Source organism: Gouania willdenowi, chromosome 7, assembly GCF_900634775.1.
Source record: "Gouania willdenowi chromosome 7, fGouWil2.1, whole genome shotgun sequence".
Classification (NCBI taxonomy): domain Eukaryota; kingdom Metazoa; phylum Chordata; class Actinopteri; order Blenniiformes; family Gobiesocidae; genus Gouania; species Gouania willdenowi.
Window position 1 is genome coordinate 12,039,295 of NC_041050.1, and position 15,605 is coordinate 12,054,899.

At 38.6% G+C, this 15,605-nt stretch overlaps 2 protein-coding genes and 1 pseudogene across 3 annotated transcripts; all 3 read left to right on the forward strand.

Annotated features, from left to right (window-relative positions):
* Positions 1-13: 13 nt before the first annotated feature.
* On the forward strand, positions 14-132 carry LOC114467715 (uncharacterized; annotated as a pseudogene).
* Positions 133-1,719: 1,587 nt separating this feature from the next.
* Positions 1,720-5,636, forward strand: LOC114466838 (keratin, type II cytoskeletal 8-like). The gene is made up of 9 exons (XM_028452634.1): positions 1,720-2,125; positions 2,866-3,074; positions 3,154-3,214; positions 3,305-3,400; positions 3,490-3,654; positions 3,860-3,985; positions 4,214-4,434; positions 5,368-5,414; positions 5,508-5,636. Exons 1-9 carry the CDS (start codon positions 1,862-1,864, stop codon positions 5,582-5,584), a joined length of 1,266 nt encoding a protein of 421 aa, XP_028308435.1. The 5' UTR covers positions 1,720-1,861; the 3' UTR covers positions 5,585-5,636.
* Positions 5,508-15,164, forward strand: LOC114466837 (NACHT, LRR and PYD domains-containing protein 14). Of its 2 annotated transcripts, none has more exons than XM_028452633.1 (9): positions 5,508-5,636; positions 8,559-10,166; positions 10,259-10,420; positions 11,381-11,551; positions 11,641-11,814; positions 11,897-12,070; positions 12,143-12,316; positions 14,006-14,173; positions 14,285-15,164. In XM_028452633.1, exons 2-9 carry the CDS (start codon positions 8,578-8,580, stop codon positions 14,352-14,354), a joined length of 2,682 nt encoding a protein of 893 aa, XP_028308434.1. In that variant the 5' UTR covers positions 5,508-5,636; positions 8,559-8,577; the 3' UTR covers positions 14,355-15,164. The 2 variants fall into 2 exon arrangements, with proteins under 2 accessions (XP_028308434.1, XP_028308433.1); XM_028452632.1 differs by lacking the exon at positions 5,508-5,636 and adding an exon at positions 6,467-7,448 and having other exon boundaries at positions 14,285-15,162.
* Positions 15,165-15,605: the final 441 nt, after the last annotated feature.

The window sequence follows — 15,605 nt, forward strand, 5'->3', positions numbered from 1 at the left end:
GTCTGCGTTGTGCCTACGTGGCCATACCAGCCTGTCATTGCCCAATCTCGTTAGATCTTGGAAGCTAAGCAAGTCTGGGCCTGATTTGTAGTTGGATGGGAGACCACTGAGAATTCCAGGTGCTACCGTGGCATCTGTCATTGTTTTCCTTGGGCAAGACACTTCACCCACATTGCCTAGTATGAATGTAGTGTGTGAGTGAGTGTTGGTCGAGGTCGGTGGGGCCGATGGCGCATGGGGCCAGGGCAGCTGTGGCTAGATTAGTAACTTACCACCACTAAGTGTGGAGTGAAAGAATAATCCCTTAATTCTGTAAAGCGACTTTGAGTGTCCAAAAAAGTGCTATATAAAATTGATGTATTATTACGTCACTTTTTCAGACCACGGCTGCTTTTTTGAGATCCTCAACAAATGAGGTACTAAAAAAGGCAGCACCAGGTACCACAAAGAAGGTACTTTTTCCTAGTGGAAACAGGAAAAAGGAGATTAGAGCTGAGCTGAGTAGAGCTGATACCACCAGTGGAAACACGCCATTAGTGTACCCTTGTACTTTACTTGGCAGCTTCACTAGATTGTAGCTTTTTGTAGAAAACTTGTTCCACAGGTTAGAGGTGGTGTAGAAACCATCACACCTGTAAACCTGCTTCTGAAATCACTGAGATAAGGACGTTTTGCTACATTCTCCATGTGGTTGTTTCTGCTTTTTATGGCTTCAGTCTTTGAAGTCATCATCTACACGAACATAAGGTTCACATGATTCTATCGTGTTGTGGATGATGATGATGATCATTGCAAAATAAATAAATAGCGCCTTAAAATCAACTTGTTGCTCCTTGAATTTGAACTTACAATAATGGTTATATATAGTCTTTAGACCTGCTGGGATTTTATTTACTTTATTACCTCCTCCAAAGAGGTAATGTTTTAATCAGCGTTCGTTCGTCTGTCTGTTAATCTGGATGTTTTATAGTAGGATATCTCAAAAAATTCTAAATAAATCTCAGTCAGATTTGGTGAGCTGACAATATCAAAAGGAAGGAGTTTGATTTTGTAGATGATCCAGATGGTACTGTAGATACAGTATCCAGAAGAATTTTTTTGAGCAAGGACATTTCAAAAAGATTTAAATGAAGTTTGGTGAGCTGATCTAAACTTGGCAGAGGTTTGCGTGCTCTTGTTTAATGATTGTTTTACGTGTGCAACACTTTGGTTAACTCTTGTTTGTAAATGCAATATATATATATATATATATATATATATATTAAAAAAAAGTGGAGTGGATTGGATTGCAGAGCCGTAATAGATACAGACTCATATACCTGTGTTTTTGTTCCTTTGTTTATTTGATTTCGGTAATGGATGGATTTTACCAACTTTGCAAAGCAAGCTTCATTTAAATGAATTCCATGCACAATTTCTAGCACAGTGTGAATCTTTAATTATTAGATTATGATTTATTTTTCCCCATGTGAACAAATTTGTCTTATTTGTTTCTTCACCGATCAGACTGTGATAAAGAGCTGTGAAAGACATTCCCCTCGTTCCATTGTTTTTTATCAGTGAAAGGCTAGTTATGTAGATAATAATGTAGCTAAGCCCTTAGAAAACACCATTCTTGACAACCCTAGAACAGGAAGAAATTCCAGCATAATAAAACAATGTATCTACAGAGTAGGGGTAGATGGGAGAACAGTTGGTATGTGTCCGACTGGTTTACCTACATTCACAAACCTATCACTATCACACCACACCCAGTTCTGCCTTATAAATTAACCAAAAGCTGTGAAAGAAGTGCACAAGGGACTCGAGCTTCACCTCCAAACTCAACCATCCACCCTCTCTAACAGTGAACACTACCACCATGAGTCTGAGGAGCAAGCGCACCGCCCGCCCAGGTCTGTTCATGCCCTCTGGAGGGTTCAGCACCAGGTCCATGGGATCGTACTCCATCCCCAGAATCAGCACAGGAGTGAACTATGGTGCCCCCATCACACCTGTGGTCATCAACAAGAGCCTGCTCACCCCTCTGCAGTTAGACATTGACCCCACCGTTCAAGCTGTCCGCACTCAGGAGAAGGAACAGATCATGAAGTTGAATGATCGTTTTGTTTCGTTCATTAATAAGGTAAGAGAAATTCACCAGTAATGTGCAGAGATATGTAAAAGGAGTTTTTATGTTATGTAGTTTCCATCCACAGTCCAAGGGCTTGCATTTTGGTTCATGGAGTCTCAAATTGGACATAGATGAAATTGTAGATGTGAGACTCTAACTGACCATCCATGAGCAATGTGATAGACTGGTTTCTTGTCCACAATGTACCGAGCCTTGTGCACTAAGTCAGTGTTTCTCAAATAGGGGTATGCGATGGCACTACGGGGAGTACTTGAGAGAGATGAAAATTAACTAATGAAAATGTAAAAATGATGGGGTTTTATATTGTTTATTTTTAGTTAAAAATGATAATCATACTAAATATTACCAGGAACTCACAAACCAACAACAAAAACAAACAAAATAAGAGACAAATATACTGAATAATAAAAAGAACAGACAAATAACAACAAAATACACAAAATGACACAAAAACACACAAAATTACGAGTTGTAGTCAGACAAAGGGGGTACTTGGATTCAGAAATAAGATAAAGGGCGTACTTGAGCCAACAAAGTTTGACAACCACTGCACTAAGTCATCTGATGACAGTAAAGCACTGTGCAGGGCAATAGGTCTTGATCACATTTGCATTTCTCTTTTCTTTCAATTAAGTTTGAAATAATTTTGAAAACCAGAAATGTAAGAATTTATCTAAGATCCAGATATGAATCTGCTTTATTTTTGCTGGCACTCCTTCTTTACATCCCAGGTAAGATTCCTGGAACAGCAGAACAAAATGCTGGAAACCAAGTGGAAGCTGCTGCAGGGACAGACCAACCCCAGCTCGGACATAGAACCTATGCTCAGGTCCTACATCGTTGGTCTGCAAAGACAGCTGGACTTGCTAAACAACAGCAAACAGAGATTTGACGTAGAGAACAATCACATGTACAAGCAGGTGGAAGACTTCAAGACAAAGTAAAACCGACTGGTTCTGTGAAAGCAGATTGGAAAGATAAACTCTCGCTGATAATATCTTAATGTCTGGGTGTTTCAGGTATGAGTATGAGATCCAGAAGAGGAATGATGTAGAAAATGAATTTGTCCTGGTTAAGAAGGTAATAAATACTGTACGCTTTTAAATAATTTAATAACTTATTTAAAACTGAATCAACCAAATGACCAGAATTTGTTCACCTTTCCTCCAGGATGTTGATGCAGGATATCTATCTAAGAATGACTTATACGAAAAGGTATCTTCCCTCAATGATGACGCCGCCTTTCTTAAAGCATTGCACAACACGGTGAGCATCTAGTTTCACTCAAATATAACATGTGCAGTCTTTCCAGAATGTCAACTCATCTCCGGGTTTTTGTCATTCAACTCCTAAAGGAACTGCAGGAGATGCTGGATAGCCTGAAGGAGACGTCAGTGGTGGTCGAGATGGACAACGCTCGAGGCCTGAACATGCATCCGATAGTTGAAGATGTGAAGGCTCAGTATGAGGACATTGCTCTTCGTAGCCGTGAAGAAACTGAACTTTGGCATAAAACTAAAGTAAAAAACCTCAAATACTTCAATTCATTTTGAAAGCCCATTTGCTGTTCTACTTATTGTATTTTCACTATTGAATTCGATGTTGTTGTTGCTTTGTAAAGCACTTTTTATCTCAGATTTTTCCTCCTGGGATAAAATGTACTTACTGAACTGAAATCACTAGATTTTAAAACGTGATTTCCCGTTTGCAATTTACTTGCACCAGGTTGACCAGATGACAGCAGAGGCCAACCAGTACAGTGACGAGCTGCAAAACGGCAAGAGGGAAATAGCCGAGCTCAAACGTGTTATTTACCGCCTACAGCACGAAATTGAAGCTGTCAGGGCACAGGTGAGCAAAACATTCATGAATTAATAATAGTGCAGAAAAAATGAAGATCTTAAAAAATAAATGACAAATTGTCAAATTTGGAGTAAGTGTTAAAACTCAGTGGTCGAAATTCTTTTGCATTATTTGTTTCTGTGCTGTTTTGCTGTTTCAAATATTTTTCATAGTTGCACAAGTGCCTCTTCTGGAGGAGGGTCAATGTCACCTTTTACGAGTCTTCCTGTTTTCCAGCAAACCAGCATTGAGGGCAGCATAACTGAGGTGGAGGAACATGGGGAACAGGCAGTGCTGGATGCCAAGATCCGCATCAAGGATCTGGAGCAGGCTATGCAGAAGGCCAAGCAGGATTTGGCTCGGCAAATCAGAGAGTACCAAGAGCTGATGAACGTCAAGCTGGCCCTGGACATAGAGATCTCCACTTACAGGAAGCTGCTGGAGGGAGAGGAGGGCAGGTGAGTTACATCAGGCCTGTAACGCAGGGGCAGTTACTGTTCAAATAACCGTAGAGTGTTTCAGGTAGAAATGATGAACACCATCTTCTACAAAACCAGTGCACTTTAAATACAGACATTATTTTACGTAAAGTGTCGCTCCTCATAAACACTTCACCTTTTTGCAAAAAAAGAAAAACAGTAATGCAGACATAGGCAACTGGTGGCATGGGGGCCACCTCAGGCTAATTTTGTGCAGCTCCCAAAGTAAATGCACAAATTCACTCAAAAAACACACCAAATGCAAAAATATGCAAAACAACAACAAAGCGCAAAATGAGAGAAATATATGTGAAATGACAGCCATATTAAAGAAAATGAGAGCAAAATATAAAAAACGATAATGAAAATACACAAAAGGACTACAAAAATGCCCAAAATGACTACAAAAAAACAAAAACAAAATATGAAAGCAAAATGTACAAATATGACAAAAAAAACTCCCAAAACTACAAAAAAATAATAAATGACAGAAAAATGCAAAAAAATGAGAGTGAAATATACACAAAGACAGAAAAAATGCACAAAATGAGAGCAAAATGACAACAAAACACAAAACACAAACACATGAAAATATTACCATTTTTAAAAAATGACAAGAAAACCAGAAAATTAGAGTAAAATATACAAAATGACAACAAAAACACACAAATAACCCTTGGCAAATCCCCAAAACCCTCTTTACTTTCCTGTATAAGTGCTCTGATTGGTCATTTATCTAAATGCTGACATGAATGTGAATGACATGTTTAACAAGTTCACTGCGTCCCCATCAACACAACTTTCAGTCGTTTTTTCCCCATTTTTTTTTTTTTTTGATCAGCAGACATAATTTCCTTTGCTTTCCCATGACATCAAAGCTTACTGTGTGTATTCTCATTTCTTTTTTAACAGACTTGGACAAGACTCTGTTCGCAGCATCCAAACATTTCCCACGAGAAGTGAGTATTCTTCATCTGTATATGGATCTGTGTATGGAGTACAATCTAACTGACAGACTGTCTGATTGATGTGTAATGTTCTTTCTCTGACAGGCATTGCCAGACAGAGCCGAAGGTCCAGCCCAGTTCTCATTAAGACGGTGGAAACTCAGGACAGAGCCTTCAAATGAACGATCCACTGTGTAACTAACAATCCACTGAATGAACCAAAGAGCATTATGGGTGTGTTTTTTTGTAAACTTTCCTTTGCCTGAGTTATTTAGATTTATATTTAGGTTCAAGAAATGAAATACACATTTTGCTTAGTTTTTTTTTTTTTTTTTAATGCAATTTTCAAAAGCTGTTTCTTAAGTGTGAACAAATCAAATCTGTCCCAGTTGTTTGCTTCTGGCAGGGTTGGGGTCAATTACATTTTTCAGTTACAATTACATTTTCAATTACAATGAAATTATGATTACAGTGACAAACTTTTTTTCAAGTATTTTGTATCCTCAGAAAGTCAATTACAATTACGTTCTCAATTACTAAATTTTAATAACTGAGCCTGATATAAATAACCTAATAAAACTTCACCATTTTCTTGTGTTAGCTTTCTGTTAGCATCTCTTTTGATAACAGGTCCTAAATCAGCTGTAAAATACACTAAAAACAATTATCTCTCATCTAATTTAATTCTTATCTATTGGTTACCTTGTTAGGCTTCCTAATTCATGAAAATATAGACTTTAATATTTTTGATGTGGGTGTCTGAGCCTCTTTTGTGTCAGTATATCCCTAGATTTTAATTTAATTTAAATGGTAAAATGTGGGAAAGCTTGATATGAAATGTATTTTAATAAATGTTTACTACATATGTGTAGAATTTTACATAGAACTGAAACATGGTACCCCCATTTTGCGTTAAATTGTTATTATTATTATTATTATTATTATTATTATTATTATTATTACATAGAATTTTCATGGCAATTACAATTACAAAGTCAATGATCTAAACTCAATTACAATTTCATTACGATTACGACATCAACATATTTTCAAAATTACAATTTCAATTATAAATATGACATAATTGTGATTAATGTGATATATATATATAACTATTATTATTATTATTGCAAAAAAGATTGGAATTTCTTTAAAAAAAAATTAAAAACTTAAAAAAAAACATAAGCAAGTAAAAACTAATTGTATGGGGAAACTATGCTTAGTCCAAGTTCTTATTTTATTGTACAAAATGCTCATTTAGAGCACACATAGGCCATCGCTTTAATTCTTGGCAGTTTTAAAACAAAATCCTCCCAAAATTGTGATCCAAGCAGTTTGTTTGACACCTATCATGCAGTTCTATTCTCTGTCCAAAGGTGGTGCCAATAGTCATCTGTTCAGACAGTACTCCTTAGAATGATTGTTATCGATGATATTTTCACTTCTGTCGTTATTAGGCTTTTTTTTTTCCTTCTTCATACTCGGTTGTCTTTCTCAGACCTGCTAAAATGATTAAAAACTCACATATTGTTCTCGTTGTATTGCAAGACACAAATAATGAATAAACACAGGCTGTAAAAAAAAAAAAAAAGTAAAAAAAAAAAAAAGGTTGCATCTTATAATGTGCTGATATGATTTCTGATGTTGTGGTGCTCACTAAGATAAGGAAAGATTTACAGCAAAAAAAAAACAACAACAAAAAATCAAGAATGCTCTTTTCAGTCACTCTTGGAAGACAAAGGCTGGAATTTTCATGAACATGTAATGGAATTTAAATTAAACTTACCCATTTGAAAGCAATTGATTTATTGTTATGTTTGTTTTATACCCTTGTGCTTTCTTCTGCTCGACCCTCCCGCACAGTAAGTGGCGGTAATGCGCGGTTAGTGTTGTTCTCAACCGCCAATAGATACCACAGAAGAAGAGAAAGAAGAGGCGGAGCTACCATAGGGCGGTAGAGGAAACAGAAGAAGAGGAGAAGGAAGCTGACAAGCATATTTGTCCACTTTTTCAAATTATTTTTTTGCATACACGCTGCAGAAAAAGGTAACCACACTGTCACTTAACGTTAAACCTTTTTATCTGCTAAATATCTCCTTATTGGTTAAAAATAAATAAATAAAAAAGTTTATGTTTCTAACTGTCCTGTATACTTTAGATCAGGGATTCTCAACGGGTAGGGGTTGGCGCCATAAAGTCGGTCGCGGGCAGCTGGTCAAAAAAACATTAATACTTAATATTTGACTTGTCTTTTATTTTATTTATTTTGAAAGAAACGTTTCTTTTGACAGGCATGCTGTGAAATGCAGGTTGCACAGGAAAATATATAGATTTATGTTTTAAAAAAAAGATTGTGCGCGTGTGTGTGTGTGCGCGCGTGTGCGTGTGTGTGTTTTCAACAGCTATTTTTGAAAAACTATATTTGGTTGAATTCTTAAAAAAAAAAAAAAAAAAAAAGTGGCTCGTGATTTAATGACAACAGCAAAATGTGGGTCCCAGGGTGTTGTTTTATTGACATTTTATTGACATACTGTATATTTAATAGGGTGCATTAAACCCTGCAATGTTTTAAAATCAATCTGTCCGTAGTCTAATTATGTTCCAATGACCAAATTAGGAAGCCTTGCAAAATACTTGGTGAATCAATTATTTATATTTATGGGGTCCACCTCAAGGTTTACATTTTTTCACATGCCCCATTATGTGATTTTTACGTTTATTATAGCATTTGGGTTATTATCCCCAGTGACATGCCGTGACCACTAGGGTTGGGTATTCATATTGCAAATCGAGACCACCAATGACAATTTAATATGTTTCTTCTGGAAAGTGTTAATCAAACTAAATCAACATTGTAAAACACCATTAAAGAAACATAAACAATTATTTAATATAACAACAAAATAATGCATATTTTCTGTTGTTATTTTGTGGGGGTTTTTTCACTGGCTTGGTGGACCCCAGAAACAATGATAGAATTAGCTAATATTTTGCCTGGTTGTCTTTTTCTTTTTTCTTTGGTATTGGAACAAAATTTAGATTAAGGACAGAAATATATTAAAAATTTTACAATGTATGTGTGGTTTGATGCATCATAATATTTAAGTCATTAAATAAAGTGTTGAATGTAATTATATGAATCCTATGTGTGTTGAGGCATCCTGTGAGAACCATAATGGATAAAGCTGCTGTTCTGGCTCACATCCTGAAGTCTGGTGATGAGAAACCAACTCTTCTTGGTGGGGAGCCCCCAGCCAGAGTGATACTACACCACAAAGACTTCATCCACCCACTCACCACTGGAGCTCAGGGAGCAGAGGATCTCCTCCTCCATCATGCTCTCCACTCCACACCATCTGCTGAGGAACTCAAACTGGTTGTACTCACTGGTCCTGAAGGGTCGGGTAAAAGCACAGCTTTGGAGAAGCTGGTTTTAGATTGGACCAGAGGAGAACAGCTTCTTAACTTTACTCATGTTTTCTACTTTAGGTTCAGGGATATTAATCGTGTGGAAGATGTGATGTCTCTGGAGATTTTTCTCCATCTTCATCATCATCACATCTCTCCTGAGTGTGTGTCCCTGGCTTTACAGAAGCCAGATGATGTGTTGTTGGTTTTTGATGGTCTGGATGAGTACAAACACAGTGTGGATCCGTCTGATTATTCCCTCAGTTCTGATCCCTCTGGGCCTGCCTCTGTGTCCTGTTTAGTGGCCAGTCTGCTGCATGGGTATCTGCTGAAGGGAGCCACCATCGTGGTGTCCACCAGGCCCACTAAAGTGGTGAAGTATCTTAATGGGACTGAGTTAAAAGTGTTAGGATTCCATAAACGTCAGAGACTAGATTACTTTCACAGATTCTTTAGTGACCCGGATATTTCAGAGAAAGCACTGAATCACATGGAGACGACTTTGGGCTTTTATGATTTCTCATGCGCTCCACGCTTCTGTTGGACCGTTTGTTCCGTGTACAAGTCTCTGATGGATCGTGGTGCAGAGCTTCCAGAAACTCTGACTCAGCTTTTTGTTCAGATCCTGGCCAACTTGCTTAACCAGCTCTCGCTCTGTCAGACCTCCAATATCAAACTGGTGTTGGAGCTTGGTAAGATGGCGTCTGACTGCTATCAAAGAAAAAGTTTGAGCTGCAACAAAATGCAAATGGTTTCCTTAGGTCTGCAGCAGGTTTTAAGTTCTGCCGATGCTTTTTTAAGAGTTGATGGTGAGCCAGATTCAGATTCTTGTGTTTTCTCCTTTCACTGCCAGCTGATTAGGGATCTTGTCCTGGCGGTGTCTTTCTTTTTGGCCAAGTTAAAGTTAGAAGAAGAAGTGGAGAAATTCCTACAGAGGCACAAAGATGGTGCAAAGTTTTTGGACTTCTTCTTGTCTGGGCTGTCAGAGCCAGTTCAGAGAAAACCACTGGAGACCCTGCTGGGGGAGTTTAGTTCTGATCGTATCACAAAGTTTAAATTGTGGTTTCAGAGCAGCTCAGAGATCATTCTGAAAGGATACCACAAAGAACAGCATTATCACTGCTTCCACCTGCTTCATCAAGCACAAAACCAAAGTTTGGTTCAAGACATCATCACTCCTTCTGCAAGGATAGGGATCAGCTATGGAGGCCTGAGTCTCCAGGACTGTGTAGCTCTGAGTTATGTCATCATATGTCTGGGAGAGACAGAGACGTTGAACCTGTACTCTGCAGGAAAAGTGACTGAAGAAATGTCACAAGCTCTTCTTCCAGCTTTAAGATCGTCAAGTAAGATCATGTGAGTCCAGTTTGGAAACAAAGCCTCACAAATCCAGCGTACACAAACACGTGTACGTACAGTGTGTGAAATTTCTTTGCTGTGTCTTCCAGCTTGTCTCAGAGTTCTTTGGATAGCGGCGCTGTGCAGCTTCTGGCTTCAGCGCTCAGCACAGGATTAGCTACAGAGTTAAATCTCTCATATTGTTGTCTTGGTGATGAAAAGTTGAAAATTCTCTGCTCGGGATTGAGAGACAGCAAACTGCACGAACTCAAGTATGAGTAACAGAACAAATTAGAGCTGGGCGATATGGACCAAAACTCATATCTTGATATTTTTTCTCAAAATGGCGATATACGATATAAATATAATTTTACTTCAAATGAAGTTTTACAAGAAAAACATTTCAGGGTTAAATATGTTGATGCAAAATGCCACACAGACACATTTATTAACAAACAGTTGCTTTGGTTGATCAATTAAGTATACATTGACCTGGGATGTCAGGCTTCTATGTTGTAAAATAAAGACATTTTTGGTCGGGAATGTTCAATGTTAAATATTCACAGGTGCTTTGAATCTGGTGATGCCAGTCACGGTTACTGTCAAATAGGCATCATATTTAGAATCCCTGAAGTCCAAAACCTAAGAAATGATTTTAATTATGTGACTTTTGGTTGGCTACTAGTAACAGAAAATCCTGTTTTTGTGTGGCCGCCATTTTTGAATTGGCACAATTCTTCTCCTAACAGACCAGACTACTATAAGAGACAGCACATGTGAGTGAGTTCTGTCGTGTGGTTGTTTAGGGGAAGGTCTGGGTTACGACGCACTCAGAAATCCATCTAACTGTGCTTTTAGTAATAATAATAATAATTTATTTTATTTAAAAGTGCCTTTCAGGCCACCCAAAGACATTTTACAATAAAAACAGATGAATAAAAACAGTGCAATACATCATAAACAGAATATTACAAAGAAGAGAAATGCTGTTCTGAGAAGTAGCAAAAGCAGCAACTTCTAAAAAAAGTATTTTTAAACAAAATAAGCTCCATATATATATATATATATTGATATAGGCAATATGGTATATTTCTATATCGCCAAAAGAGAAAACTCAAGTTATCTTGAATCTCGATATATTGCCCAGCCCTAGAACAAATGTTTTGAAACATTTATGTAATATTAGTACTGATAAGTAATGATTTACCTTTTCAACCTTATTTTGAGTTTAGCCTCCAAAGTTGCGGACTGACTGAGATGTGCTGTGAAGGCCTGGCCTCTGCACTGCCCTCCCTGTCTCAGCTGTGTGTATTAAACGTGAGGTGCAATGAGATCAAGGATCAAGGCCTCACCTCCCTGTGCAAAGCACTGCAGAGTCCTCATTGCACCCTACAAGAGCTCGAGTACGTATTTCTATCATTTCCACACGCCGATGAAGTTGATTTACTTTGTCCTAAATTTAGAGGAATAATTCAAACGTGTGCATCACAAGGATGCAGATGTGTAACTTGACTTCAGCGTCCATGGAGGATTTGTCTGCAGCTTTGTGCTCGGGGTGCTCACAGCTGAAAAGAGTGAACCTGACACAAAACCTCGTCTGTGACAGTGGAGTGGAGGCTTTATGCAAAGCTTTGAAAAGCCCATTTTCTAAACTTAGGAGCCTTAAGTAGGTACAATTTAGGTGAAATCTGTCGCTGTGCAACCCTCCCACAAATAATCCTGAATCATTTCTACTTCTTATTTTGCAGTTTATTTGACAATGAGCTGACCAGTGCATGCTGCCCTTTCTTAAAAGAGGCCTTAATGTCTGAGCACTGCTCTTTGTCTGATCTGGATCTGTCAGTGAACACTTTAGGACCAGAGGGTTCGCTGCTGTTATGCCAAGCACTGCGTCGACCTGACTGTCCAATTGAAAAACTCAGGTAATGCCACAAATGTAAAGTCACACAAGTTCTTATTAGAAATAAATGATGTTTATTTGATTTGTTGGACAGCTTGACACGATGTGAGTTAACTCTGCCAGTATTTGAAGAACTGGGATCAGTGCTGAAAAAGGAGAATTGTCCTCTTAAGGCTTTGAATGTTGGGCTGAACGACGTTGGAGATCATGGAGTAAAACACCTGTGGGATGCTGTGGCACATCCAAGCTGCATGCTGGAGGAACTAGAGTGAGTCCATTTCACAGACCAACAGATTAACCCAGGCCTTGTCCACACGTAGCTGGGTATCTTCATAAACGGATATCCACCATCCTCCAATTAAAAAAAAATAAAAAATAAATTCCATCCACACAAAACCTCATAAATGTGCTATCCACAAGTGAATGGACGTCACTCTCTGTTGTTGGCAGCTTTATATATTGGGGTCCCAAGTGCACCGTTATAGATATGCACACCTGCCTAACAATATTTGAGACGACCTGTCTGGACAAACCAAATGCATTTGCTGTTTCAGCCAAATAGTACAGGGTGCAGGGTGATCGCATTATTGTGGCCTGTCCCTCTACATGAGGTCAAAGTAACGCCATCAATGACAGGAGGGAGGACCGGGACATGCAGAAGTTTTCACCCCACTCATCCGGGGTGACGACTTCTTTCTCAAAGTTGTCCCACAGCTGTCAGTGCGTCCAGGTCTGATCCAAAATCGCCGACGGCGTCTTTGACAAGCAGCATGCCTTCGAGGTGGAGGGAGGTTTATTTCATGTACAATCGCCGACTGCAGCGCACTTCTTTGCTTTTCAAGGAGAAGCAGTAGTTGCACTCCTACCAACAGGCAGCCAAAAAGCACCTGTAGCAATGATTCAAGTTGCACAGTATCCCAAGTATATCTGTAGCCACGGGTACAGTTTAAGCCCCTTACAAGCGATGCCCCTTACAAACTGCGCCCACAAGAAAGGTAAGTATAGCCAGGAAGTGGAGGCGGTAGCGGTTAGGGGTTAGGGTTAGTAAAAAAGGAAGTTAAGTATTGCAAAGTTCCAAATGCCAAGTGCCAGAACATGGAGGCGGATGGAGTAGTTGGTCCAACAGTGGGTGATAGTAATGCACAAATAGTAGTTTGCCAACTGCCTTAAAACCTCAAAGAAGAAGAAAAATGACCATGGAGGGCAGCATTACACTCAACAGTGTACAGCCTGTCGGAAATCCAATAGAAGAAGAAGAAAAGGGCAATAGAGGTTAAGGTTAGTCAAAAGGTATTGGCTCTGGGGGATCGATAGGGCGTATTTTGTAGGCAGTGGCTATCTGTACGGTTGCTGTATCAATATATCAACATTCTATCCGTACACAGCACCCCTCATTGGCCAGTTTAGGTCATGTGACTAAGACTAAGCCTAACCGTAAACCTAACCCTAAAAATGTTTGCGATTCAGGGTTATAACCTAACCCTAAGACGCTACGTACGTGTACTTCAGCAAATGTACCAATACCACCGGGGATTGTTCGTACGGCAACCGTACGAATAGACACTTTCTATTTTGTAAGGGGGTGTGGTTAGCAAGGAGCGGAATTTGTAATGGCTGTTACTGCAGCTAGTCCCTTCTCCAGTATCCATGTCGCCCACTGCCTGACATAAACAGGAGCGCAAATATGACGTTTACTCATTAGATGTCGCAGACAGTGACATTTGGAAACCTAAAACTCCGGTTATCTATGTCCACACTCAAACGCAAAACCGGAGTTTTCCCAAATCTTCACTTTGGTCGGAGTTTTCCAAAAGCCCCGTTTTTAATGACCTTATCCTGCGTGTTCGTGCAGATGACAGGCCAAACCGTTTGTTTTAACAGATACCCAGCTACGTGTGGAGAAGGCCTCAGTCTGAGGTTATTTATGCTACATGTCAATCTGTTTCTTTCACGGTAGTGTTGAAATGACGGGTTTGACAGACGCCTGCATTGGAGACGTGTGTGCGGCTATAAAAGCCAGTAAGACTCTGAAACGCCTTGAGTTGAGAAACAACTCACTCACTGACGCTTCAGTTCCAGCCCTGGTCCAGGTGGTACAGGAAAGCCACAGTATGGAGGAGATGAAGTAGGTCTCGTTCAATTTGTTTATACAATAGTTAAATAGTAAATAGTATAATAGTTTTTTTTCCCTTAAGAGTCTAACAAAAGCCTTTTTTTTTTTCTCTTCTTTTCCAAGTTTGAAGTACAACGACTTCAGTGAAGATGTTTTTGAAATAATGGACGAGTGTGAGAAAATAAGATACTGAGGAGGGAACTCTTTTGGAATTCACTGTGATACGTCCAACCAGCATTTTCTGCTTCATATATTCAATTTAATACAAACCGCCTACATGTAAAAAAAAACCCTTTGACATTATCTTCTAATTTTGATTCAAGCTAATGTGTTGTGTGGGGATGTTTAGGACATGATTTAATATTATTATTTAAATATTATCTAAAAAGTGCTAGTGTCTTTATACAATTTACTCTGTATATACTTGTGGTTCTCAGGATGTTTTATTTTATGTTATTGCTGTCCTGTGTGCTCATCGAGTAGCCCTTGTATGTATATTATTGACTGTTTATTTGTGTTGCTCATTGTTTCTTGGTCTGCAGATGCGAGTTAGCTGTTAGCTAGCTCTGGTGTGATTGTAAAAATGCTGCATTGTCCTCGTCAAATAAACATTAACTAAACTAAACTTCTAAGCAGAAATTATCTCTTGCACTGTGGGTAATTGGCGGTGAAATATGAGGAGCTGCTCGTAGTTTTGTAGAGACTGGTGACCCTTTTCACCAATGACTGTCTTTTATGCTAACACTCATTGGCCAGTCACCTGTTAAAATAAACCATGTGATCTTCACTTTTGAACAAGTAGTCAATGTTTGATGGCCTATGGTTTTAGTTTAACTTTTTGCTCTGTTACTGCAGGGCTTCCCAGTCCTGACAAAGACTGGATTCAAAGGAGAGCTGACAGGCTACAGCAGAGGTTCCCAACCTTTTATTGGGTCGTGGCCCCATTTTTATATCACAAATATCTGGTGACCCCAGACTTTTTTTTTTGTCTAAAACGTGTTTTTGATCATATTTGTTGTACTGTATTACAAATACAGAGTAGTACGAATTAGTGCACAAAGTGACTATATGCGCCAGCTCAGATATTTGTATGCTGCATTTTATTTGAACCAGATTTATATTTGAGAAAGGGGAAGTATAAAAAGAATAAACATTTAAGCTCTTTGAGCAATCTGCCTCTATCTGCACTGTGTAGTTCTGAGATTTTATGAATTGTTTTTTTAATTTGCAAAATAAATAAATGCCATTTTAAAAATATAATTTTAATCAGTTATTTTATTATTTCTAGACGAGTCACGACCCCAAGGTTGAAAAACCCTGGACTACAGCCTTCTTGGTTATCACTGCTGACCACATTCCTCCCTTAATAACAACAGGAGTATAAATACATATATTCAGACACATATTTGCATTAATTTTGTGAAGAAATCATTGACCTTAACCA